Source organism: Ischnura elegans, chromosome 2 (genome assembly GCF_921293095.1).
Source record: "Ischnura elegans chromosome 2, ioIscEleg1.1, whole genome shotgun sequence".
Classification (NCBI taxonomy): Eukaryota; Metazoa; Arthropoda; class Insecta; order Odonata; family Coenagrionidae; genus Ischnura; species Ischnura elegans.
Window position 1 is genome coordinate 12222322 of NC_060247.1, and position 26262 is coordinate 12248583.

The 26262-nt window shown below is 38.2% G+C and overlaps 1 protein-coding gene across 2 annotated transcripts in view; it reads right to left on the reverse strand.

Annotated features, from left to right (window-relative positions):
• Positions 1-16302: 16302 nt before the first annotated feature.
• Positions 16303-26262, reverse strand: part of LOC124153383 (dual specificity tyrosine-phosphorylation-regulated kinase 1B) — a 397480-nt gene continuing 387520 nt past the window's right edge. For both annotated transcript variants that reach the window (XM_046526503.1, XM_046526502.1), the window contains exon 8: positions 16303-20191. In XM_046526503.1, coding sequence (XP_046382459.1) covers positions 19245-20191 — 947 coding nt within the window. In that variant the 3' untranslated portion in view covers positions 16303-19244. The remainder of the gene's footprint in view (positions 20192-26262) is intronic.

Consider the following 26262-nt stretch of genomic DNA (forward strand, 5'->3'; position numbering starts at 1 on the left):
TAAAAAAGTTGAAGTAAAGGCGTTCCGCCACTGCTAATTTTACCATGATGTCCCTTCATAATCCCTGAGTCAGTTTCAAAAAAGATTTATAGAGAAAATGGTCTCATGTGTCGGTGGCAGTGGCGCAGCGAGGGGGGTTTGGGGACTAAACCCCCTGTAGCGTCCACCTCGGTCTCTCTCGTGAGATGGGGGTCGAACTCGGCTTTGCCGTGTGAGTTCTTGCCTTTGGGTGCAGGAAACAGTGAAGTGGTTTAAGCTGTGCTTTGTGAACAAATTAGAAAAGGCACTTTACCTTTGGGTCCCCTCGAGAAGCATTATGCAGGCTACGATCGCGGAGGCGGATTGAAGGCTGGCTTTTAGCGGGGTTGCAACTCTTGGACTGAGTGTGAGTTCTCGCCCTTCCTTAGGAGGATTGCGCCCTGGGCAAAAGGTACTTCTTAAAGGCACACACCAATAATTCAGCATAAACATTCACACGAAATTAATAACACTTTTGAATGTATTAGCCCTAATTTTAAATGACTTACCTTATAATATACTCATTTATGTTTCTTTTAATTCATGCTTATCATTTATGTAAAATAGTGAGTCATGAATAGCATTAATTAAATGTTACATTTAGTAATAGTGGAAGAAATGGGCTGGGCTTTTGAATTTAATAATCTGTTCAGGAAGCGTTCATGGCCAACAGTGCAGTAGCTGTGCACAAGGCGTTCCGTTCATGGGCCGTTCGTGGGTACCAGGTTAGAGCGTGCGAACAGTTCCCAAACACTTCATGAACGGCCCAGGAAATTTGTGAAATGTTTGCACGGTTTGTGCACAGCCTAAGAACAGTTTATGAACAGCTCATTTTCACCAGGGTGTGACTTTAGTTGGGGTGAGCTCTACCATTACATATCCACACCAACCTTCAGGCTGATTGACTGAGTGAGTGAAAACTAAGTGAAGCTCCTGAAACAAACATTATCCAACAAAACGATCTTTGGAGTTTTCTCCTCATAGAAAAATCATCCAATTCCGTTGGTAAATTAAGAAATGGTTCCGCTAGTAGTGGGCTCCATTGTCCTCATGGCGGCACGGTTATTTCCCAATCCCCTTTGCTACTTTCTCTATCCTCACCTAGGTGGTGTCGACTCCTATCACAGCAGTGCCTCCTTCCTTTTTTATTTCCCCTCTGCGGATGATCAGGCATATCAGTTGAATTACAGGGTTCCGGCCCCAGTGCATTGTAACCCTTAAAGAATTGTAACACTTAAAGGCTTGGGTCCTCGTTCAACGTCAGAAACATTATGAAAAGGATCTTGTAGGGATACACCCCTGTGGCCAGGTATAAGCAGCGGACTTTTTACCCTAAACGTCAGGAGGGGTGAAGAAGCGAAGGAAAGAGGCACATATACTACCCCAATCATGAACCTGACCAGGAGCGCAGCAAGGAATTAAGGCAGGTAAGGGGGGGGGGGGGTGTTTAGATGCAACTAATACCGGGGTGTGTAGAGGTATGGAATACCCACCGGGATAAGCGGTAGGTGCGAGATTAATAAATTGCCGAATTTTAAGGTAAACGGTTCAAAAGTTTTACGGCTTTCTGAGGGATATTTTATTAATTCTTACACTATTCTATTAGTAATATCAATCCAATTAAGTAAAATGAATTATACTTAAATATTTCTTTGAGCTCTGGGGGGGGTTTTAACCCCCAAAACCCTCCCTCCCGCTGCACCACTGAACCTGACAACACCTTCAGGGCATGCATAAGTACTGAAAGATGAGGAACATAAATATCTTGAGCCATCATTCATGCGATGCAAGCTGCATTTGGTAGAATTACCTTGATTTGATGCTCCTAGGGAAAGGAATGGCCAAAGATTTACCCCTATAGATACCTATAGCAAACAGTGTGACTCACATGAAGGCTAGGAAAACCTTAAGAGGGTGGAAGGTTGAATATTTACAGCCACAGAGTCCTCATGCAGTGGCACAGCGAGGGGGAGGGGGGGTTTGGGGATAAAACTGCATGATGTCATCAATAAGGGCCTATGTTACGAGTTACTGAAGGAAATAAAAATAATAGTTCCAAATGTTAATAGCCGGTTTAAAAGAATATTTTACATATCAAAGGTTAAAACAAATTATTGTTCCAATACGCCAATACGAAGGATTTGTGTAGTATATAACAGAAATTTCAACGATCTAGACTGGTATCAAAAGAAATACTGCTTTGTAAAAGATGTTAAGAATATGTTTCGCGACTGTGATAGTATAATCATAGTTAATATTTTTCAGCATTTGTTATCATGATTGTTACTATTTTTGTGGCTGTGACCAATTTATTTTCAATTTTTTGTAGTTATATTCTTGAATTGTTCGCCCTATAATTATGTATATGTTGTGCAAACATAAAGCGTAATAAATAAATAAACATAATAAATAAATGAATAAATAAAACTTTCCCCCAGAGCTCAGAGAATTTTTTTAGTCAATTCCAATTTACTTACCCATCAGCGCCCAAAGTTTTTTTTTCAAAATCACACATCTTTCACTTTTATAAAATATGATACATATGAGCTCAACACAATGAGCAAAACTCAAACTGACTGAATAATAGAGGAAACTATCTACTAAGTATATGCACCGAAATGTACGCTGAAATCCGGGTAAGGATGGGCATTCCTGCCAACGTTTCAATGGCCTTCTCTGCCATCGTCTTCCGGGCGAAGGGTGCAGACGATGGCAGAGAAGGCCATTGAAACGTTGGCAGCAATGTCAATCTTGACCCGGCTGATTTCCCGAGAAGACTTCATCAACAAGAGTCACCGGGAAAGTACCAGATCCTTCATTGTATTGCCTTGTTGTACGAATGAAATTGGTAATTTTTTTATGCTGGCAACTGTTTTGCACTTGAAGAGTGAATATCAATGACTAAGTTCTAACAACATGGATCTCAAAAATAGCAACTTTTCAGGAGAGCAAAAAAATGACATTTGTTTTTAATTGTATACACCTAATTTTAATTGAGATTAAAAAACAAAAATACATAAAACTGAAAAGAAAGCATACATTTGCAAACAAAGAGTTGTTTTTTGCTTGAATTTTATTTTTTATTAACAGTATTAGCTGTATTAACTCAAAACGGTCAAATTTTGAGATGCACGTAGTTAGAACTTAGCCATCCATATGTTCTACTTTGTTTACTCCTCTTCCCCTAAAGAGAGTGAAGCTTAAGTTCATTTTAGTCTTGCATCACACAGCTGAGGGTAAATTTGTATCTGGCTACAAACTCCACCTTTTTCCAATAAACTGGAAATTTCAGTAAACCCTTTTACTGGCAGCCCATTTCAGGTGGGATGCGCAAAGACTGCCAAGGCTATTTTCCAGACTTTGCAACATTTCAGATTTAAAAATTTTTCATTTACTTAATTTTATTTAATACATCTAGATTTTTTCCAATACTTAAGATATACTTATATCAATAGATAGATTATGGGGGTTTACTTAAATTACAGCCGTTGAAAAGGCCACAATCACGAAAAAAAAAAGTCAAATAAGTCAGGCCGATAAAAAGGGCCCCCTGGCAGTTTTCGCTCAACCAGCGAGGGCCAATATATCGGCCCGATGGCAGTAAAAGGGTTTATATTGCAATGCAAGTTCTAGTTTATAGCATATATATTAATCTCCATAAATTTTTTTTCTCCAAATATTTTCTTTGCAAATTTCCTTTTGCAGTAATCTTTGTCCTGGCAAATACCTTGCTTAATCAATCACCCAGAAATGCAGTTAGACCCAGTAAAAATTGTTTGAATGTTCTCAAAATTTGGGAAACACAGAATAGTTTGTCAAATAATATTTTCTGAATAAAGAAATATAAATACTTTCTTTATTAATCATAAAGAAAGTAAAATAACATTTTCAGATAATTTGCTTTTATACATAAAAATTACAAACTAGGTTCAAAATTAATGTATGAATAAAGGAAAATACTCAGGTGAGATTATTCCCATATAATTTAAACTAATTTTTGCTACCAGAGAGCATGGATGATAGAGAATGTTAAAAAGAAATGACGGAAAATGTTAATGTACTCCTTTGGCATTAATTTACAAAAGAGAAAGTAACTGTGATAAGTTATAATATCCATCAATACATTCACGGGCTTACCCAGGATCAAAAAATAGAGGGATTGTTGCTGAAGTTTTAACACAGAAAAAGTTACGGAAACTAAAATTTCAAGAAAATTAAAACAGCACTTAATTAGTTTTTAAGATTGTTTGCTCGAAAACAAAATATTTTTATTTTATTTTAATAAGTACTTTTTATACAAATAAACTTTCTTGGATTGAAAGAAATTTTGATCAAAATTTTCGTTTTCCACTACACATACTTTTGCTTCTAGGGGGGCAGCTGCCCCCCACTGGGTATGCCCGTAATTCCATTACCAGTTCACTGAATCATGCCCTTATCAATTACCAAGCCAATCTCCTGAGAACATTTTTTCACTGTCCTTTTCCAATATTACTCTATTTCCCTTTCTATACCTTCCCAATTTCAAAACTTGTTTCCAAAGAATGAGTGCATAAGTTTAAGCGGATTAAACGAGACAGTTGCAAACTGGATACGCGACTTTCTCAGAGATCGTAAACAAAAAGTAGTTCTTGACAGAATTAGCTCTGATGCTGTAAAAGTTGCATCAGGTGTTCCACAAGGAAGCGTAATCGGCCCCCTGTTGTTCATTATATACATTAATGATCTCTGCTCCCGCATTAGCAGTAAAATACGTTTATTTGCTGACGCTGCTTTCAACTATCGCAAAATTAGTGATCACTCTATGAAATTCTATCATTGGATTTTAACAACGTTCATTTGTGGAGCCAAGAGTGGGGACTCGCACTTAATTTGAGCAAATGCATGGCGGTACATTTCTTGTGGAATTCGTCCAACTCTAACCATGTTTATGCAATGGATGGTATTAACATAAAGGCAACAGACGAAGTGAAGTACCTGGGAGTTACGATAACCTCGAATCTCACGTGGGGAACACAAATAAAGAATACTTGCTGCATAGCCCTGAAGAAATTAGAATTCGTCAAGCGTATTGTGGGAGGATTTTCGGATGAGAAAGTAATAGAAACGTGCTATTTCGCTCTCATCCGACTGCACCTTGAATATGCAGCGAGTGTATCGGATCCGGTACAGAAAGACATCCGCGAACTGAATAAACTACTAAGGAAGTCTGCGCGTTTCATCAAAAACTGCTACGGGTGTACAGACAGTGTTACCCAGATGTTAAGCGAATTAGGTTGGGAGCCGTTGGAGACTCGGAGGCTGCGCGCTAGGCTTAGATTGCTGGAACAATTGAGAATGGATATCTTTAAGAGCGACACAGTGAACATAATATTAGAGCCAAACTATATTTCCAGGTCCGATAGAAGCGATAAATTATGAGAGATGATTTGCTGAACGGTTAGATATGGGAATTCGTTTTTCCCCCGAATCATAAAGGACTTTAATAAACGCTAGTCCCAACCTCGTTAAGAGCACTTCATTTTTTTTTTTCAGTTGTAAACAGCTGGTGACCTAACACCCCCTGCCACACGCCTTTTAGGCGGCTCGCGGGGCATTATGTAGATGTAGATTCAGAGAAAGATTCTTTTGGTCAGTCTTCGCTTTTTATACTTCCACACCTAGTGATAGGGGAGCGTGATGGCCCAGGGAAAGGAAATGGTCCACTACCCTGAATGTGTTATATTCATAAGCCTGTAGTTTAGCCTTGGGTGAGACCTACCCTCACTTCACCATATCAACCTCTGGGTTAAATCACAGAGAGAGTGACCTAGCGATAACTTATTCCACATCCACAAACTAAAAAAAAGAGGGCAACATGATCAATTGTTATACGAGGATGCGAATCATATAACTTCTAATGGATGCTGGCAAAGCAAAATATGGGAGACAGAAATTATTTTTAGGAAAATTGTGTGAATAAATGATCAGCCAACTGAGGACGATGGATGACAGAGAATACAAATAAATGTATGTAAATGATTTTCTAAAATGAGATACAACTTGATGCTGTACAAAATCAGAACAATTCTGATTCCAGGAATAAGACACACACAGCAAAATAGCAGAAGAGACAATTTGCTTCCAGGTTTATATGCATGGAAAAAATATTACCAATTATGGCAGCAAAACCTAATAAAAACAAATGTTAACATTTAACGCAAGCAATTCTGCAGGTTTTTTTCAGGCAAGTTCTTACAGGTTTGGAACCAAGCACAGGTAAATAGATTCATTGATGACTAGATTCTTCGTCTTCATTCATGTCAAGCAAATAGAAAAACACCAAGACATTTTGAGAACTCAATAATTACTCATTATTTCCATCTCTACGCACTGAGAAATAAAGTATTCAATGTATTTCACTCATGAATAGTACTTCATTCAGAATTCACCAATATCCTCTTGAGGACACCATTAAAAGTACATACATAGTATGTATTAGAGGGATTGAAATTGATAGCTTCAGTTGAGGTGTGGTGGAACTGATGCATCATAAATAAAAGAGATCTTGCAAATTCCACAGAAAAACTTCATTCACCACTGAATGAATAATATTTTTCAGGTGATGAATCACGTTTTCAGCTGTATTTGCCAGATCTCTTTCATTTGTGATTCCAGTGTATGATGTGATGAGGACAATCACAATGAAACTCCTGCCTTTTCACAAAAAGGCATATTCCATTCACACACAATCCAAGCTGTAAATATCAACAACTTGTACAGCACCCTCACCTCACCATCTTCAAGTCAGGAATTTTACTGGTGTGATACTTTCGAATCGCCTCAGTAAAAGGTGCTGAAATGCACAATGATGGCCATGGAAAAAATTCAATTGAACTGAGAATAAAACCACAGTTGTTAGGTATTCTGGGCAGGTGACCACCCAATCCAGAGTTCTTGATTTCCATGGCAATTAATGTGGAATTAAATATACATATTAAATTTTGAAAGAGGCTATTTACACAATATAAAATTATTTTTATAGTGTACTAGAGAGACACTTGGATTTGTCCAGACATTACAAACTTGTCTATATACAAACCAGGTAGGTGTATGGATCCAACTGTGAAGGAGCAAGAAGACGAATATGGTGAGCAATTTCCATCATAATTTTTGATGTCTACATACAGAAAATCATCAATCAAATCAAAGAGAAGGCTTCAAAAGCCAACATCGATGGGAAAAGAATTAGTATGTTGCAATTTTCTGACTACATACAAAGCAGTTATAATCGCAACAGCAAGGGAATTGAAGAAGACACAGATTAATATGGAAAGGAGAATCGCCAGATATCAGCTGTAAAGCTATCCAAAGAAAACTAAAATATTAGCATGTAGCAGATGAGAGGAGACCAAGACTAACAAAAAGCTAAAAAAGAAAAACTTGGAAGAGATGAAAGAGTGTTGCTAATTTGGAAGCCAAGTGATCATAGATAGATGAGGTATGGAAAAAAGTCAGTAGAAGAGTACAAGTGAAGAAGGCATTCTTCATACAGAAGAATCCAAGCGTAAAAATAAGAAAACAACTCATCAGATGCTACGCATGGAGCATATTTTGGAATAGCAGTGAGGCATGGGTGTTGACAAAAGCAGAGAAGTCCTGAGTGGAAGCATTTAAAATGTAATGCACCAGAAGAATGATGATCAAATGGATTGCCTTAGTAATGAGGAAGTCCATAGAAGAGTAGGAGAAAAGAGAAGCCTTCAAAAACCGTATCAATAAGACACTAAAGAAGACGACTAAATTGGCCACATCATGAATCATATCATGCATACATCATCATGATACATGTTGAACCGATGAACACAATTGTAAAAGGGCAAATCGAAGAGATGAAAGGCAAAAGATGGCCCAGAATAAGCTAGAAAGGGCCGGCTATGAGGGAGGTTCAAGAGAAGAATGACATAAATATAAAGAGATCAGCTGATAGAAGAAAGCCGCACCAAGCCAATCTTTGGATTGTTGACTTATGATGATGATTTGGATTAAATTTTTCATTCTTTGGCCAAGGTAGTCTCAATGAATAGGAAAGAGCTATGTAATGAGAACAAAGTTCAGCACATATTTAAAGCTAAATGCTAGTGAGTCTTATATAGCACCTTATGATGTGAAGAATGTGAATGCTGAGGAAGGATATGTAGATTAAATACAAATAGATATATTCAAACTAGTTCTTTACCATCCATTACAAATCAGAGGGGTAATGGCGACCATGATCCCCCGATCTAGAAGCCTTGGCGATAAAATTCATAGGGATGAAGAATTAAAGAATCTAACAATGAATTATGATGTATGAAAAATGTACTATCGAATAACTGATATGACTGAAACAAAATACAGAAGAGCATTTTTTTGAAAACTCAAATCTTCATGTGGGCCGCTGGATGAAGAAAAGGAAGTTGACAACACGAAGAGAGTGTATCTGCCATACATCAAGGGGACAACCAACAAGATACATAACTAAAATTTAACAGACATGTCATATAAGAACAATATTTTCATGACATACAAGAAAATGATAACCCAGTGAAAGAGAAGGTAAACAAAATAAGTTGTTGACCGTGCAACAAGGGATATTGAGGGAAGAGTGGCAGAACAATACAGACTAGAGTAAAGGAGCATGGGGCCGCCATTACACTGGGACACTTGCAGAAGTCACCCAGAAGAATTGCAGAACTCTCCCCCTGAGGCCATGATATCGTATATGACCAGCACACAAGAAAGGTGAGAAAAAAGCATTTCAGAAAGAGAATAATTACTAAGGCCCTCCAACTAAGAAAGCATAAAAAGAATTTTTACAGAGACCAAGGATATGCCATTAGCTCAACCAGGCTTACAGTCATTTCAAATGGAAAAAGAAACTTTGAAAAACCACCATCAACCCTTCCACTCCCTTGAGGATGTAAAAATTGGCTCACAGCGATTCCACAATCTCATTACCATGACGAAACCTCCATCAGTGGAGACAAAAATTTTGGTGCATATATTCTTAAACTGTGAAGTGGGTTTTCACAAAGGAACATCACTTGACGTCACACAATGCCAAAATGTTTGAAACAGAAAGCAAAGCAGGAGGCATTTAACAAGTGGTTTTATGAGAGACTTGAGAAGGTTGGGTAGATGGAGAGGAAAAGGAAAGAGGATATTTTGGACATGGGGCATGGTAAGGATACTGGTCGGAGATAGAGAAACAGGGAGCAGACAAACAGCAGGGGCTTCTGCAAACCATGACATAGGGAAGAATGAAAGTCAAGAAAAATTGGATGGATTGAAGATTAATAAATGGCCTTATAACAAAGTGAAATAGCTTCATACGGGAGGAAATTTTTTTTACTTTGAAATTTTCAAAGTAAACCCACCTTAACAAAAGTTATATCTAAAACAATACTAATATAGGGTAATATAGGCAACATTAATATAGGGTACCCATGAATGCAATTACATTCAAATAATCCATGGTCTAGTGGAATGGATTAGCATTATCATGAAATGGATCTACTATTCTCCAGTACTCCTAATGCTAAATTCTTCATCAATTGCAGAGAGTAATGATAGCCATTACTATCATTTTAATATGGGAAGAATCATGTACAGAAAATGTGAATTCTTTTTGAAGGTCAAACTATTTACTCAGTCCATCCTCACTGATAAATTATCCAAAAGTGTAAAGGAAATCAATTTTTTGGCAACTTTTTCCAACTAATCCTTCATTACATATATGATGCAAAGCATTTTTCATAAGAATGCAACATATTTTAAGAAAAAGGCGAAATCCTGATTGAAGCCAGAGGAAATACCGGCATTAGACAAATGCAACTTGAAATAAACAAACATTGAAAATTCATAGCTCACAGCTTTAAAAATTGAAAATTCTAATTGATACCAAATAGATCTGACTCTGGAAGAAGAATACCCCACTTTTGCACATGAATCTGAGAGAAGAGCACTTATTTTTTAAGTCAACTACTCCTAAGTACTGCCACAGAATAGGGACCTACGGAATCAGAATGGTCACTTACGGAAAATAACACGTAAACTGATGTGGCCAAGATTCCACCTAGTGAGTGGAGGAGGAACTATGACCGCCATATTCCGGTACAGTAAAGCAGACGACTGATAGATAGCTCATGGACCGAAAATAGTTGGCCTTGGCTCATAAAGGCTGCTTTCTTGGGCAGTTTTCTCATTTTTGCATCTCATAATGGTTTTATCAACATTCCTCACATTCATAATTTTCATGTTTCGTCCCCTTCATGATGAATAAATACGGAAAATAAAAGCAAGAAATAATTATTTCGAGTACTCAATGCGACATATAGAAAATTACACTTCGAGCCTAAAGAATATTTCTTCTTCGAGGATAGGTTTAAGCTGCTCTCATCTCTTTCGCTACTATCATTCTATCCTCTGGCAACACGAAAAGAAAGTCAAACAACACAAATACATTCCATCTACCATAAATTCGTCAGTAAACCAGCCGAATGCAAACAATACTCACGGTTTGGAATGGGGGAGTAAGGTAAAATTTCGATTCATTACTAGTAATCAGAATTGTTTTACGTCAGAGCAAGGAAAATGCTTTTTCTAAAAAAACCATTGTGTATTTAAAATATCAGAAAAATAAAATGCCATGACCATGGCTACAAATTCTGTACAAATTTCAGTTTCTGAGTTTTAACAGTCAGAGAACTGCGAAGGTCTCTGTTGGCATACTTTATTGTATAAAAAATCCTCATTCTTACAAATAGTTTTATAAGGAATAAAACATCAAAACTTGCACAAGGTACTGAGAAAGATATTTCTTTGGCCATTAAATTCACCAATGACATCCCCACTGATGGTGTCAAAACTTGTTTTTCGAAATTATCCACAAAAGAATCCTCTAAAGCGGATATAAAATTTAAAAAATGAACATGAGGTACCTTCAAATTACCATAGACATCACCTCGCTTATTTTTATACGCCTTGTAATGTGTGAACAAGAAGTAATCATTCAACTCACTGTCAGTCTTAAGCATCTTTTTGCACTGATCGCAACAGTGGTGTGTAAGGCATGCCTTTGCCAAGTAACCACTTACGTAATTAAGAGCATTAACTGCCGGCAATTCAGTTTTATAGGAGGTGGTCCTCACCAGTAAAGGGGCATTTGCTTTTCCCTTCATTTCTATGTTACATTGAAATTTGTCACTGGATGAGCTATCTATTTGCTGCAATAAGGTGTCCATATCTGGCTCACAATTTGCGTCTTGAATTTGTTCAAAAAAGCGAAGAACAAACAGCTTTTTAAATCCCCGCTGCACCTGGATTGGTGTTGGGTTCCTAGCATTGCCACTTACTTTTCTTAGGGAGCTGAAATAGTTTTCTAGGGCATCCTGGTTAAGCCTTCTGGTTAAAAGAAAACTGAACCCCTGTTCCTTTAAGATCCCCCAAAGGTGAGACACTGCATTTATGGTAATTTTAAACCCATTTAAAAATTTCATAGTTTTTGTCACATCTCTACCTTTCTCATTCACTACAGTGATAGCATCGAGAAGGGCCAAAATTCTCGCAAAAAACGATGTTTGATATTCTGCTCCCATCCATGCCCTGTTATAGTATTTAGCATTTACCCTTCTGGAAGAGTTCAACATGTCAAAGAGCTTATCAATTTCAAATATTAATAAAGCAGTTCCTAGAGCTCTATTTTCTAGTTTCCCCAAACTAACGTACGTCCTTATGCAACTCGCAACAGTTTGGCTAATGACTTGGGTGGCAAATTTTACTTTCATTTTCTGAAAGCAATTCGGAGAAATATGAATATCTGTTACCTTCGAAAGCAACCTCAAATTGAATTTCTTGTCATGATTGTACACGTATATTATGTCACTCCAAGAAGCCACTTTTCCGCTGTAGTAAAATTTATTTTTCATAAAGTTATTGCGAAAAGACTTCATTAAATGAGGGACATCAAAAATGTAGCATACGTCCTTACCTCCAATGCCAAAGAATGGGTGCGCAGAGGTGACACCCAATCGCTTGCTTAGCTGAATAAAATTACTCCCCATGTCAGTGGTTAGGCTAACAACATTCAAACCACAACTTTGTAATTGCAAAATAGCATTGGTAATTATATCCTTGAGGGTTTCAGAAGAACACGATGATCCAACAAAGAAATAAGCCAATGGTTGTTTCCAAGGAGAAGATATTCCTCGCACCATAAGCACCAAAACACTTTTTGCTATATTAAATGTCTTTTTTACACCATCATCGTAGAAGCCCACAACTTCATCAGTTGAAATGTTATAAAATAAATTGGCCTTAATGGACATTTCATCTGCACAGAGAGCACAAACTTTATCTATGGCCATCATAGATTCAGTTTTCACCTTAAGGGCCTGTAGGAGAGATGAATTTAATCCCGGCTTATAGTTCCAGCACTGCGATATTCTCCTCAGTGACCGTGCAGAGGGAAATAAAAATTTTTTCTGCAGAAAGTAATAGGCTTGAGGACTAAGAAAATACGTTTGAAGAGCTAGTTGCTTTACGTGAGATGAATACCTCTTTCCTTGCTTACTTCTTTTATGGAGATCCACTTGATTTTGAACAAATAATGCAGTGGATGGAGGCAAAAACTTTTCGCACTGCTTCTTAAATTCTTCTGCAGTCCAAATGCGAGATTCATTAGAGGCAGCATCGAGACGATATTTAAGATTCATTCTCTTAGATTGTTCACGAAGCCGTTTCACTTTTTTTCTAAGTGAAGATTTTCTAGGAGAATCTTGAGACAAGCAGGCAGCAGTCTGAGTACTCTTGCATGTTGCTCCTGGATGAGATATAATCGGGTCCTTTTGCACGTGATCTGTAATATTAAAATCACCAAAATTAATGAGAAATGTAATGAAATCACTCCACGTGAGCATGTATAGCTTTCGAAACAATGAATTATTGGAAGTGAGTAGGAAAATAAATTTTTTTGTGTGCGTAAAAGATATATTCTGCACAATATATCGGATTTGTGACAATTTGAAGATGAGTTTATATGGAAAAGGAGGTTTGAAAGAAGAAGAGAGCTTTCGGATGAGTGAACGAAGGGGATGAATGCATGGATTGGGGTAAGACAGGAATCATCTGAGAAAGAGATTAGGCCATTTAATGACTTTCATGCAAATTGATACGATGGGAGATAGGTCTGTACGTGATTGAGCGAAGGATTAAGCACTGAAAATCTTGAATTAACCCGTAAACGGTTGTTTTTTATAAGGGATTCAACGAATGCCGCGAAGCGCTACATACAATGCGCGCTTTGTGTTCAGAATAAACATTTGTTCCGACCGTCCCTCTTTTCTTAGTTCATGTTTACCTATTAAAAAAATCTACTTCGTGACCGGTGACTCAGTCTCCCTAGCGGCAGGGCGACTATTTCCTTTTGCCGACGAAGAATGTCCACTTGGGCCTGTTATAAGTGGCTTCGGAGAGCTCATATAAGTGCGGAGATCCTTACTGCTTCCATCTGTGGGTCTAAGTTATCTTCTTTTATTATCCAGAATTTATTTTCTATTTCATCATGGCAATGATTACGAAGGCATGGTTATTCCCGGGGTGGTCGTTTATATCCGCATAGGACCTAGGAGACCCGTTAGCGTCTCGTGAGTTTACAAATATGAATCTTAGACTGGAGGAGATTGCCTGTGACGTCTTGTGTTTGCTTGGATGCCTTTTCTTCTCCTGAAAATCGTCCCTCAGCTGACTCAGTAATGGTGGACCATGCCTATCTCTCTTAAGTCGTCCTTCAAGCAACTGCTAGATTATAGAGAAGAATAGAGTGAAATAAGTTCACACAAGATTTTCGAGGAGTTAACTGTGCATACTATGGATTCATGTGTCGAAGAGGAAGATTCTCAGTGCTACGTGTGCATTCAAGAATATAATCAACAGTGCTCGTTTTTTATTTATTTGAAAGTGTGGTTTAATAGGAAATAATTATTCCGTTTCAGTATCCAGGTACCCTGTTCTTTTTGTCGGTATTTTTCGACTACCTATTTTATGTCACCTCAAGTTTATGAAATGAAAGCATTTAAAATAGTTCTTCTATTTTTTAAGTGTAACATTCCGTAGTGACTCTTGACTTCAGGAATAAGTGCGTAACGTTATAACCAACCCCTTCCCAAAATACCCTTTGTTCAACTGCAGAAAGATCGAGTATAGCAAGCAGTAAAAGGTGAACATTCTGCAAAATGTAAGTACAACATTTAATAAGCGGTATTCCAGGCCTTTAACTCTGATATTCACTTTGAGGAATGATAAGAATGCTAGAAATATTAGTGCCAAATGTTGCATTGAGTTTTCCGATCCCTCTCAAATAAAAGTTCCCCGAGAAATTTAAATACCTTTAATTAATGTAACGCTGGAGGCAAGGTACAAGCGAAAGTAACGAATATTCTGCTTAGCACACTTGTGTGAAGCTAAACATAAATAATGACGTATGTGCACACAAATATCGTAGTCCTCCAAAATCTCATGGAACACAGAATTTTTACCTTAACCGTAACCTTATCGCAAGCATGCACAAATGTGGGACGTTATTTATTTTCCATCGTATTTCTCATTTTACAGAGTAATATAGCATCATAGATAGTAGACGTGCCTTACTTAAAATAAGGGATACTGTGCCTATAATACAATCTTAAAAATTCATTATTAGGGTTGCACGTTTAATAATGAAACTCATATGCTCATCAATTTGAATATCTATTGTATTACTCACCGTAAGTTTCATTTGGATCCTCTGTAGGTACCTCAACTGCTTGCGCGGCAGTATCTTTTCTTGACTGGCAATCTTTTTTTTCTGAAATTCAATGGAGATAATTGATGAATAGCGATAGATATGATTGAATAGCACAACACCGAACTCATCGAGAGTAGAGATATCATTCTCAATAAATTAAAACGGTTTCGCGAAACTAAAGGAAAAAAACATGCAATGTTGCTCTTTTCCATTCGTGGCATGCATTAAAAGATTAAAGTAGTTATGCACATGTATCATAAATGAAAAATTACAAACCTTTTTGGATGCGAGGTCTCTTCACTTCATGTTCCTCTCGATGAAGTGGACGTTTTCTTTTGATGGAAACCATTGGTGGTGGATTTGGAATGTCGAACAAGGTAGGAACGGCGTGGCTGTGCAACCGATTTTTTAAATCGTTGAGGAACATAATATCTTCAAAATGGTTACTGCAAATCTTACAATTTTTATACAAATATGCGGCAGATTTGTTTAGCAAATCTTTCCTCCGGGTTGCAATGACCCATTTCCTTGCCCTAAAATTACCCATTCGTTAAAAAAAGCACTTTCATTTTGAGGAAAATATGACTCTGACTATAAGTGCTAGCTTTTCTTACCTTGTCTCCTCCCTAGGAAAACGAAAGAAACTGATTCCCTCAGTTTTATTAGAGGAATTGCTGCAGTTCAGGGCGGAGCACCAATTCCCTGAGCCTTTAGGCATTGCGAAGTCACTACATTAACAGATGCGTGTCACAGGTTATAAATTATATTAAATCTTAAAATCCTTCTCTAACTCCGAACACTAGCGTAGAGAAACAGATCAGCGGAAAAATCACGTCAAAATCCGAGTCGCATGCACTCTTATACCACAAGATCCACATTAATACTGTCCAGGAACATGGCGGACTTGGCGCATGCGCAGGGAAATATAGCCGCACGACATCGGCGAAGTGTCCATTCTGATTCCGTAGGTCCCTATTCTGTGGTACTGCCATGAAAAAATATCCATTACCTATACCAATTAGAATTTACCAGTATAAATCTATAAAGAAAGCCAAAAACATTAGGACAAGAAAAAGGCAACTCATCCACAAATATCGTCATTAAATGAAGACATTAAGAGGAAGTACTGACTGTCATAAAAAACAATGCATGAGCATAGTTACAAATCAAATGGGTGGCGCACAGCATTCCAAACATTACATAACCATAACACAGTAACTCAGAATATGTTTTACACCAATAAACACTCATCAGCCAGAACAAAAACTTCACAGCAAGCTCTCAAATGCACAATATCGGTGATATTCACTTCAATTAGGAAGACTCACAACTTGTAGCATGAAAATCACTCGTACACATGCATAAAGACTTCCAGCAAGTGGCGAACGTGGAATGTCTGGGAAAAATTCATTGAACACTGAAAAGGAAAGGGGCAAGGATGTTCACCGTGGGTCCGAAAGGGAGACTCAATGAAACAAAACTTTGCAACAATATCTTGTCCGTTTTATTTAACAAAAAGCCAGGAGAGGTTTGGTGGGCCAGAGCCATTGAGACGGCCAGCGCCACCTGGGTGCATGTGCAAATGCACTTTTTCCAAGGGGGCTGCCTTAGCAAGGCTACACAAGAGACAAGGGGCTGCCAGGCCCCCGGCAGGTAGATCACTACTCAGGGTGGGGAGGGGGTTGGAGGGGAGAAGTATTTACATTTTGGGGTTTTTTGCCTTGATTGTGAAGCCAATTTGATTGGAAGAACATTTTCCATTAAAATATCAAAAGAAAGAATTCAGTGACTCCAAGGTAAAGATATGCAATCATATTAAAAACATGTCGACAGCATCTGCCATGGATTTCCACAATAAATAATTATTAAAAGAAAAAATTCTGTAGTCTTGACGAGGTCACAATATAGCTCTTTGTTCCAAAGCAAATATCCTAAGGAGTCTCCAGGAGTCTTCTTCCTAAGTCTTCTAGTTCTACTGTTTCATATAAATAGTCTAAAATCACAATTTCCTCTTGACAAGGGCACAGTTAAAGAAATGGCACTGCAGCTCGTAGCAAAATATTACTTTTCCACTGTTTCCAATCTTATGACCTGATGCACAACAGATAAAGAGTGGGCCGAACCTGGGATCAGGGCTACTAGGAACTCTCTCTCGCTCGCACACACACTCACAAACTCACGCACCCCCTCACAACAACTCATCCTCCTACCTCGCTCTCTCCCTTCGCTCCTATTCCTCGTTTTACACCCATGCACTCTCTCGCATGCACTCTTGTCTACGTTAATGTGACTCCTTCCAAGAAAAAGTTTTGCTACATTCTGATCTGGAAGATATCTGGATTACTCCTTTGCTTCAGTCGTCATCATATCTTTCTTCTTTTTTTATCTCCTTTCTGAAAAAACGACAATGTCACAACACGTGCCAGCACCACTGCCTTGCGGGGCAGCCACCTCTCTGGCTCCTTTTCGTATAGCCCCCATGCCATTTCTAAAACAGGTGTCAACGGACCACAACAACACTATATACATCACAAGATGTTTACATAAATAAAAGACATTTTGAACAATGTGGTATCAAAAAAGAAACCTAAAATGAATACCACCAGCATCAGTGCACACCACTAAGTATATTACCCTACTAGGGTCACAGCACAATACTCTTCAATTCAAATTAGGGGGGATTTCGACATGGCTTCAATCAAAAATTGGGGTGGCTAACTCAAAAAAACATTAGGGATACTTATTTAGTATGCATGCTGAATGTCCATTGTTCAAAATACCAGTGGTAATGACACATAACAAATGACGAGTTTGATTGAGTAAATATGAATCTCTCACAAATTTCAGCCACTGTGTATGTACAAGTTCTTACTGGACTAAAACGTCAAGAAGATTACACGTGAACTACTTCAAAAACCACACTAATCATGAGCAGTTTTGAGATGACTGGGGTTGATCATGCTCAATGTCTTACCAGGTGAGGACACGCAACAGAAAATTTTCAAAATGGATGATCTATGTATCAAGAATGATTAGAAAAAAGTTCAACAGGAGTTGTAAAACATTTGTAACAACACTGTATTACAAACAGAACTGTTTTGGTATTATGCACCTATGATGTGGCAAATAACACACAATCCCTCCATTCTTGCAATGGCTGAACTGGTCTTCATGAAGTGATGTTTTATTTTTAGTTTCTTTTTTAATGTCAAACCTTGAGACGGCAGAATAAACTATTATTTCTTTTAACACAACACACATGCTAAGTTGGAGCTCTAACAGCAACTAGAATGAAAAATGAAGCAATTTTTTATTGTCATCTGCTAGCTTTTCTTGAATTCTTATATTCTTTACAGCATTTTTTTACTTCATCTCTTGTGGAAGAATGTGGGTCAAGAAAGATAGCTATCGTGTAAGGAATTGTTGCAATTTCTCCAAAGTAACTTAAAAAAGGAAAATAAACAAATGCAGTTCCTAAACCTCAGAATGGTAGAAAAATTACATCAAAATGTTTCAGCAAGTGAGCTCTGTTCTTTTTTTTTCGAATGTGTGAGTGTGTGTGTGTGTGTGTGAACATGCATCAAGGTCGACGTGGGGGAGAAGTCTATCGGCAAGTTTTAGCACTTTCTTTTTTTTGCAGATATGTACCGTCCCACGACAGCCCTTGTCATATTTATGAATTATTTCTATTAAGAACACATTTTTTGTTATTCCCACTGGTCCCGTATGGTATACCTCAATGATGTGGGAAATAATCCACAACAACAATTGCGTCTCTATGGGAGGGCAAACAGACTGGAGGCGGCTTCCCATACCCTCCAGATTTTTTGAGTGAACACAGCCGTCAAAATGACGATGGTAATATTAAGACTGAGGGGAGTCCATCCCGAGCAGCCATTGAGTCAGTTTAAAACATACTATACAGTAAGACGACCACCTCCAACGGGCGAGCCGGTCAATATCTCTCTTTGCAAGGCTTGTCGAGGGAGAGGAAGGGAAGGCCAAACGGGTCCAGTCTCTTCCTCTTAATTACTTCGCCCACCGCTAGAGTCACACAACATCACAGAGGAGAATCGAGGCGGGGTCACCCCAAAATATGTAGCAGTGACGATACTATCAACAACGACATCCTGTCCCCAAAATAAAGTGCACTGCTCCGGTACCTAACCACCACCACGGCATCTGCAAGCACCGGTACAAGAACACATTTGCTTTTTTTTTCCACTAACGGCTCCAACATCTGACTACTGTGGCACAGAGAGTGGGGGGGGAGGAGGGAGGGGATTCCAGCGTGGGTCGCACAGAAGGAGGGGCCTCACAAAAGAAAGGCATATCATCATCACCCAGACGGGCCCCCCGTGGGCAAACGTGCAGCAGCCGAGTTGGACGGTGCAGGCCGGAGAACTAGCTGGGACGGTCATGGTCAATGGCTCGCCACTGGACTCTGCTGAACACAAACTCCTACCATCGGACTGTCCTCCCGTTCACTGCCCCCTCCCACAGTTCCCTGGCCTCTTGACGACAACTTGGGCCCCACTCCCTGCGTCGGGGCAGTCGATGAGTCCGAAGTCCCCCCCCCTCCCCCTCCCGCCACCGTCACACCAAACGGATAACCCCCCGATCCCACCACAAACTGTTGCTGACTCGTGCCGTCCGGCATCACAACCGTCGACGGTATATGACCCAACCCAACAGGCGCTTGGCGCACCCCGTAGGCACTGGATCCCGGGTAGAGAGAATGGTACGGCCCTGTACTGCTGCTGGGTCCACCACTAAGCTGCAAGTTTAGGCTGCCAGTACGGGTACAGTCTAAGCTGGGACCCAGGGGGAGGTAAGCTCCCGATGACGGCCCCCCCTCACCACTGTTAAGTCCCCCAGGCAAGGCTCCGACTCGGGACTGCTGTTTCGAGTAGTGCCGGGGTTCCGTGAGCAGCATCACGCTAGATGACAGCGTGGGCACGGTGGATGGTGGCGACAGGGGCACGAACGGCATTGTTCTCGAACCGCGGTGGGCGTGGTGGTGAGCGTGGTGGAAGTGGGTGGGGGCAGCTCCCCTCGCCACCTGGGACTGGCTCGACCCCTGGGGAGGGTGCGGGAGATGGGAGTGCAGTGCGTGGTGGCTGAAGGGGAAGCAGGCGCTTGGAGGCTGCTGCGCTCCAACGCTCGGCCGAGGCGACTCGCAGTCCATGGCTGCCGACGAGGATGGTGCCGTTGAGGCGTTAGACGATGACGAATGCCCCGACGAAGATGCTGACGAAGACGTCTGGGTGGCTGCACTTTGGGTGTGACCGTGGAGGGGTGGGGGCGCTGCGTGGAGCCCATGCTGGTGAGTCGGGTCTGATCGGGCCCGTCCACTTCCACAGGAAGCTCCTGAAAGACCATGCAATCCCTCTTAATTCATGTCTAATGTGATTTTTTTTAAACATTCCCCAGAATAATTAATGGTGCACCAGGAACGACTGATATCTGAAATTCTTTTCATCATCATTCACAAAAATTGGCCATGTATTTTCTTTAAGTCACCAAGAGAGCTTCAAAATAGTATTATCTGTTAATTGTCATACTATCCCATATCAATCCAAATTGCATTACTTTTACATTAACGTTCAAATTACGGGACATCATGGCTCATGGTAACAAAATGTTTACAGTGAAGTAGAGCACACTTCAATTTATTAAAAAAAAGTACTTAAAACTCTTGTGACTTCAATAATAAAACACCAATTCGGAAAATGAACTTTTTCAAGCACACCTCAATATCTAATAAGCATCACTAAACCTAATATGGTAAAGCTACCATGCAGAGTTTCTCACATTTACGATCACACTTATTGAGGAAAGCAGTTACGTTAAGTTATGTGAAACAAATTATAATCATCTGAACACTACAGAGGAAAATGATCCATATCTACTGAACTTAACTGTGAAGGGAAAGGAGTGGGTTACAGTCATAAAAAAAATTGATAAGCAAGAGTGTTATGATGCAAGGATATATTCAAAAGCATGCTAAGGAATAGCAACCCAATTCTGCTCAAGTCTACAAATACAAATGAAGTCAGAGAAAATATTAGGTACACAAGTGAATTAACTTCTGTAAGACTTAAAAAGCTTGCTGCTTGGTGCCAATTAGATCATTTATAGTGAGGCATTTTAAGATAATCATTAGAGAAATGCAACTATAAAGATATAGATTTCTGTTGCAGCACACTATATTTTCAAGCATCAAAATCGTTATCATAAAAAAAACAAAATATCATAAAAAATTTGTAGTAAGCAATTTTAGGCTCACCATAACTCAAAACTAGAGTCGCTTCTGTGAACAGTCATAAGTTCAAATCACCCCAGGAGTGTATCTGAACTCATCTAAAATAATATCTGGCATTTAGCTAACACAGTCTACGCTCAGATACCAAATATGGAGAAAGTTAAAAACTAATATTTCCGATTTCTTTAGAAAGCAATAAGGAGCCAAGACCAATAGATAAAATTTCATGGTCTTCAAATATTAGCATGTATGGTTAGCCTAGTATTCTATAAGTTTCATGAGCTGAGGAAACTTATCCAATAAATATATCTATGGCAGAAGTGCAGGCTACATTTCTAACAAAAATTCAGTGAAAAAATAAATGATAATTGGCCAGTGGAAAAACACTATAGCACAAGAAAAACCCAATATTAATTTATCAGTTAACCCAGAGATTTTCTTCATTTTTTCAAAGGATATAAGATACCAGTGAAATGATCTGTATTAATTATTCTATAACCATTTGACTTTGCTCAATACGATACAAAATTTGAAACATCATCTCCAATTCACAGGTGGTTATGGTCACCAATATGTGTTGATGTGATTTTTCAGGTGGTCGTCTCTTAGATTGAGCAATGTGCTTGAATGAAAATCTGCCCGCATCTGACTTGGCACACTGCTTTGAAATAACTAGAGTAGAAGATAGGACTGTAAAATAAATATTTACAATTACTTGACACTTTTCACTCGCGTCATATTTTACTCTAAACCCTGCAATTAACTGATAAACCAATAAATATTACGTGGTTAATGCCTCACAAAATATATATGTTTGAGAATAATTGTGACTTATTACAAATAAATGCATTAAGGCCATTAACTATGAAATCACAAGCACATAAAAACATAGGAGACCAAGATATTTTTAGCTAGGACATAATTACTATCTAAAGCACATATGGCTAATACCAATGTAATTTTTTATAGTACAGATGACTAACAACATTTTGTTTTCCTATTATTAGATGTACTTATCTCTACATATTATCAAAGAGTTGTAATTTCAGCATCTTATATAGCTTAATGAAAAAGCCTAGCATTCCTATAAAATGAACCTACTCCGTACTGAAAGACTATCACATAGAACAAAAGATGAATCTTCATGTAATTTCTTTTGAGATAAATTTCAAAGAAATAATATAATGTCTAATTTCTTGCATACATGTATTAGCAGATACACTCATTTTCTTTGATCTGTATCACTCTTTTTCAATAGTTCTTGATTTTTTGGTACTCAAAGCATTACAGATCCTCCAGGGCATGGAATAATCATCTACTTGAGAACTGATGGTATGGAACTGTTTGCATCATTGAATTACTTCTTGTATCCTTACATAACAGAAATACTTCTTCTATCTCTATCTGAATGACTTTGTCTTATAATAGCAGGAAATAGAACAAAACAGAATGATAAAAACAACCTCTTTTTGGTGAAACAGCATATCTGTCCATCATCAATGCACCTACCTAAATTCAATTTTATAAAAACTAATATCTGAAGCATAATGCAAATTGGTCTTTCTTCAAAATATATCCAATGTTACTCTGAAATAGAAAGAGCCAACTATGCCTACAGACGTCTTAATTTCAAAAAACACATTCTCCGTCAACTCATTAACTTAAACCATAGCTATGAAGGAAAAGTTTCTTAATTGTGGAATAATAATGAGTATGTCTTATTCTAGGAAAAAGATTGTGGCATAAGAAATTAATTTCACGATCAAAGCTTGATTATTTTTTGTGCACTGATTGACCCAAAGATGACAAATGATGAAGACCAGGGAAAATTTTAAAAATTGTACTTCGATATTTTCCCTAAAATGTATGTAGTCCTATTTCCTCGAAGGATTTCAGAAGCTACGTAATTCAATGCTGAAGACTGATGCACAAATAAGCACTGACACTGCAGTCAATCTGAGACTTTACGTGAATATAAGAATATTCCTAACTCTTCTAGACTTGCAAGATATCCTCTTAATTAAGTCACATAAAGCGGATAGCATATTTTAAGGGGAAAAATCCATTTAAGTGCTAAATCCAGGGCTTATCCTTTTCCTCTTACATATCCAATTTACAGCATTTAGTTTCAGCTTTTCATTATTAGAGACGAATTAATCGCAAAATACAGCTAACGGCAAAACTGGAACCAATAGTAAGCTGATAAACTTTTAGATATCCATTGTTACTTGTATTCATTCAGCACCACCAAAGAGTAATGCATCTGGAAAGCAGATAATTTGGAACTAAGTAGCCCATGATTTTCTACGTCTATCATTTACAACAGCATTCCACCATAAAGGTTTCAATGGTGAGAAGAATTTGTACCCAATTTCTTCACCAATGACTGCAGATGGTAAACTAAGTTAAATAAAATTGAAATTAAAACCATATCATACAGAATAATATTCATCCACAGTTTTAACTGTGAACATATGAACAAGCTTACTACAAAAATCATAGAGAAAGGATGAAAAGGGAAAAATATTTTTTTAACGATAGATATTTATGCAAATTAATTGCCATCACAGTCTATAACTAATTCCATAATAGCTCTTCATTCTATTAATATATTGACATGTCGGTCATATTTATCTGGTCAAAGATGCAGCACTGCACATATATCTAAAATATTTCATAAAACATTATTAAATAATATCATTAGCTACAATGTCTAAGAACTGAAAAAAATGTCCATACAAGATAGAGGATAATTTTGTCATAAACAGTCGGTTACTAACTCCAATACCACTGGTAACACTATATTAATAGGTACAAAAATGCACACATAAAACTAGGTCATTACTTACCATACTTTATAATACCAATTGATTTCTGAATGATTTTAATTTCCATTAAAGAAATCATTCAAAATGAAAAATCGTTTTCAGAATTTTTAGTCTTCAAACGATTAAAAATTAACTACGCACCACAGGAGGATTGCCCAAGCTCTATATAATTATTCTTCAATGTCAGCTACATTTTAAACCATTAAAATAGGATGAAAATGTGTTACTTTGGACAAGGAGTCCAATAAATACTTAAGCATAACAAATACTTTGGCTTCAAATGATTTCAAAACCTGAAAAATTCATTCTTAAAAGCAATGAAAAAGATATGAACTGAGATATTTCACTTATGTAAGAAATGAAAAAGTTTCAGACATGTACTTGATGGGACTATCTACAGCAGAAGAATGATTAATCAACAAGCAAGGTGTTTTTTATGCAGTGTGTGGTGGAAGCATACAATGATGAAACTTCTAAAGAGGGAGAGGGGGGACTGCATGCAGGACTCATCTCATCAACACTGCGAATGATTCCTAAATGCCACTCGAATGCAAAGTTTGTAGTGGGGGAAGGAAGGATCCGAATGCAAATGAAGTTTCATCACGTGAAAGGGAAAGGGAACTAATGGCAGGTCAACTCTACAGCCGAAAAAATGGAGCAACACATAATGAGGGTATTACAGAGAGGGGTATACAAGATGAAAATAAAACAAAGCAGAAGACATAAGGGGGACTTGAGGGTCCTATGAATTGTTTCGGGGTATACCTCAGGGAAAGAGGGGTCAATGTTCTACAGTGCTCTTGCTTGTGGAGAGGGGTTTCAACGGGGTTTTACTTCTGGGGGTACTATGATGGTCAACAGATCATACAATGGGGTTCTCTACTAAAAAGTCGTCAAAGATTCAGATGTCAAATTAATGGGGTTAACTGCCTAAAATGCTGTGTTTTTCAACATTCTGCTAAACATTGGTACATATCCCCTCCATGTTTCCATTGTCCTTTACACAAAAGCCTTTCTCAAAAGCAAAAATAAAAGAAGAGAACTCCACGTAATCAAAATTGAGAATAATGTCTCGGCCCCACACAGCATTGTAATTTTTTGGCCAACACATTACCTCAAACTTGATCTCATAACGTGCCATCCAAAAGAACATTGACAAAGTTTGCGGAGTGAAACGAAGAGAAAACAAGGAAAACCGGGAGAGGGGAATGAACCTCATGCTCTGCAGTCAGACTTGCACACTTACTGAACGTATTAGGAGGGCAGAGGAGCACCACCGGTATCCTGGCCGGTCGTTAGTGTTAGTCATCGTGTCACAAATTGTGCAGGCAAATCATCTGCATATCAAAAGACTGCAATTAATATTCTGAATACCAAATATAATGTTGTAGTTAGTCAAAGCATTAGTGAGGGAAGGGTTGATTAAGGGTTCAGACAATACACACATCAGGAGAAAAAACAACACAATGGCAAGGTTAAATACAAGAGATGTGGATGTCACAGAGGGAGGTTTGGGTATCATGGGGTTAGGATGGGTGAAGGTTGGGAGAACCTGTGTTAGGCAAGTAATTGGCAAGGGGGCACACTCACCAAATGTGTTGCCTAGCTATAATGTACAGGAAGTAGGATTTACAAACTATTAGAACACTCACGAGGAATTTCTAGCCATGGTGGGAAGCTTTCTTGGCATTATTACGAACGAGCTTAAATTCTCTTTTCATACATATGATTATATTAGCAGAAACATTACAACTCCCACAAGGTGGTCAATATTCTGGAAGCTCAGGTAAAACCCAGACCTAGTCAAGCATTCAAGTGATCTGGGAACCCACCACACTATTGTGTAAATGATGAGTTAGAAAAATAGGATGGTCCTTTATTAGCTTCTAAGGGTTTTGTGTTTCCTTTTAGTGGGAGGGTGGGAGCTCACTATAGTTAGATAACTCGTTAAATAGATTAGAGCAGTGGTTGAGCACTAAGCTTAGTCAATATGCTATGCTGCCTGAGGCATGAACAACCAAACAGTGAGAGCAAACAAGAATAAACATCAAACAAATGTTAACACACCAAAAGGCCACTAGGAAGCTAATGACAGATGAAAATAAAGTATGAGGAGCATGAGATAAGATTTTTACGATCTTTTAATGATTCACATAATCTCCCAATTTGCACAACTATTTTTGTTATGCCTTCTCTAGGAAATCCTTATGGGTAGAAAAACTGTCATCTACAAGCTTTCAATGCCGAAAAAAATCAATAGTAAAATACAAAATGCCATAAAATAAACCTTTAAAATTTTGTTCAACAAAAAACAAATTTTTAACAAGAACCAATCTTGGAAAACAAAT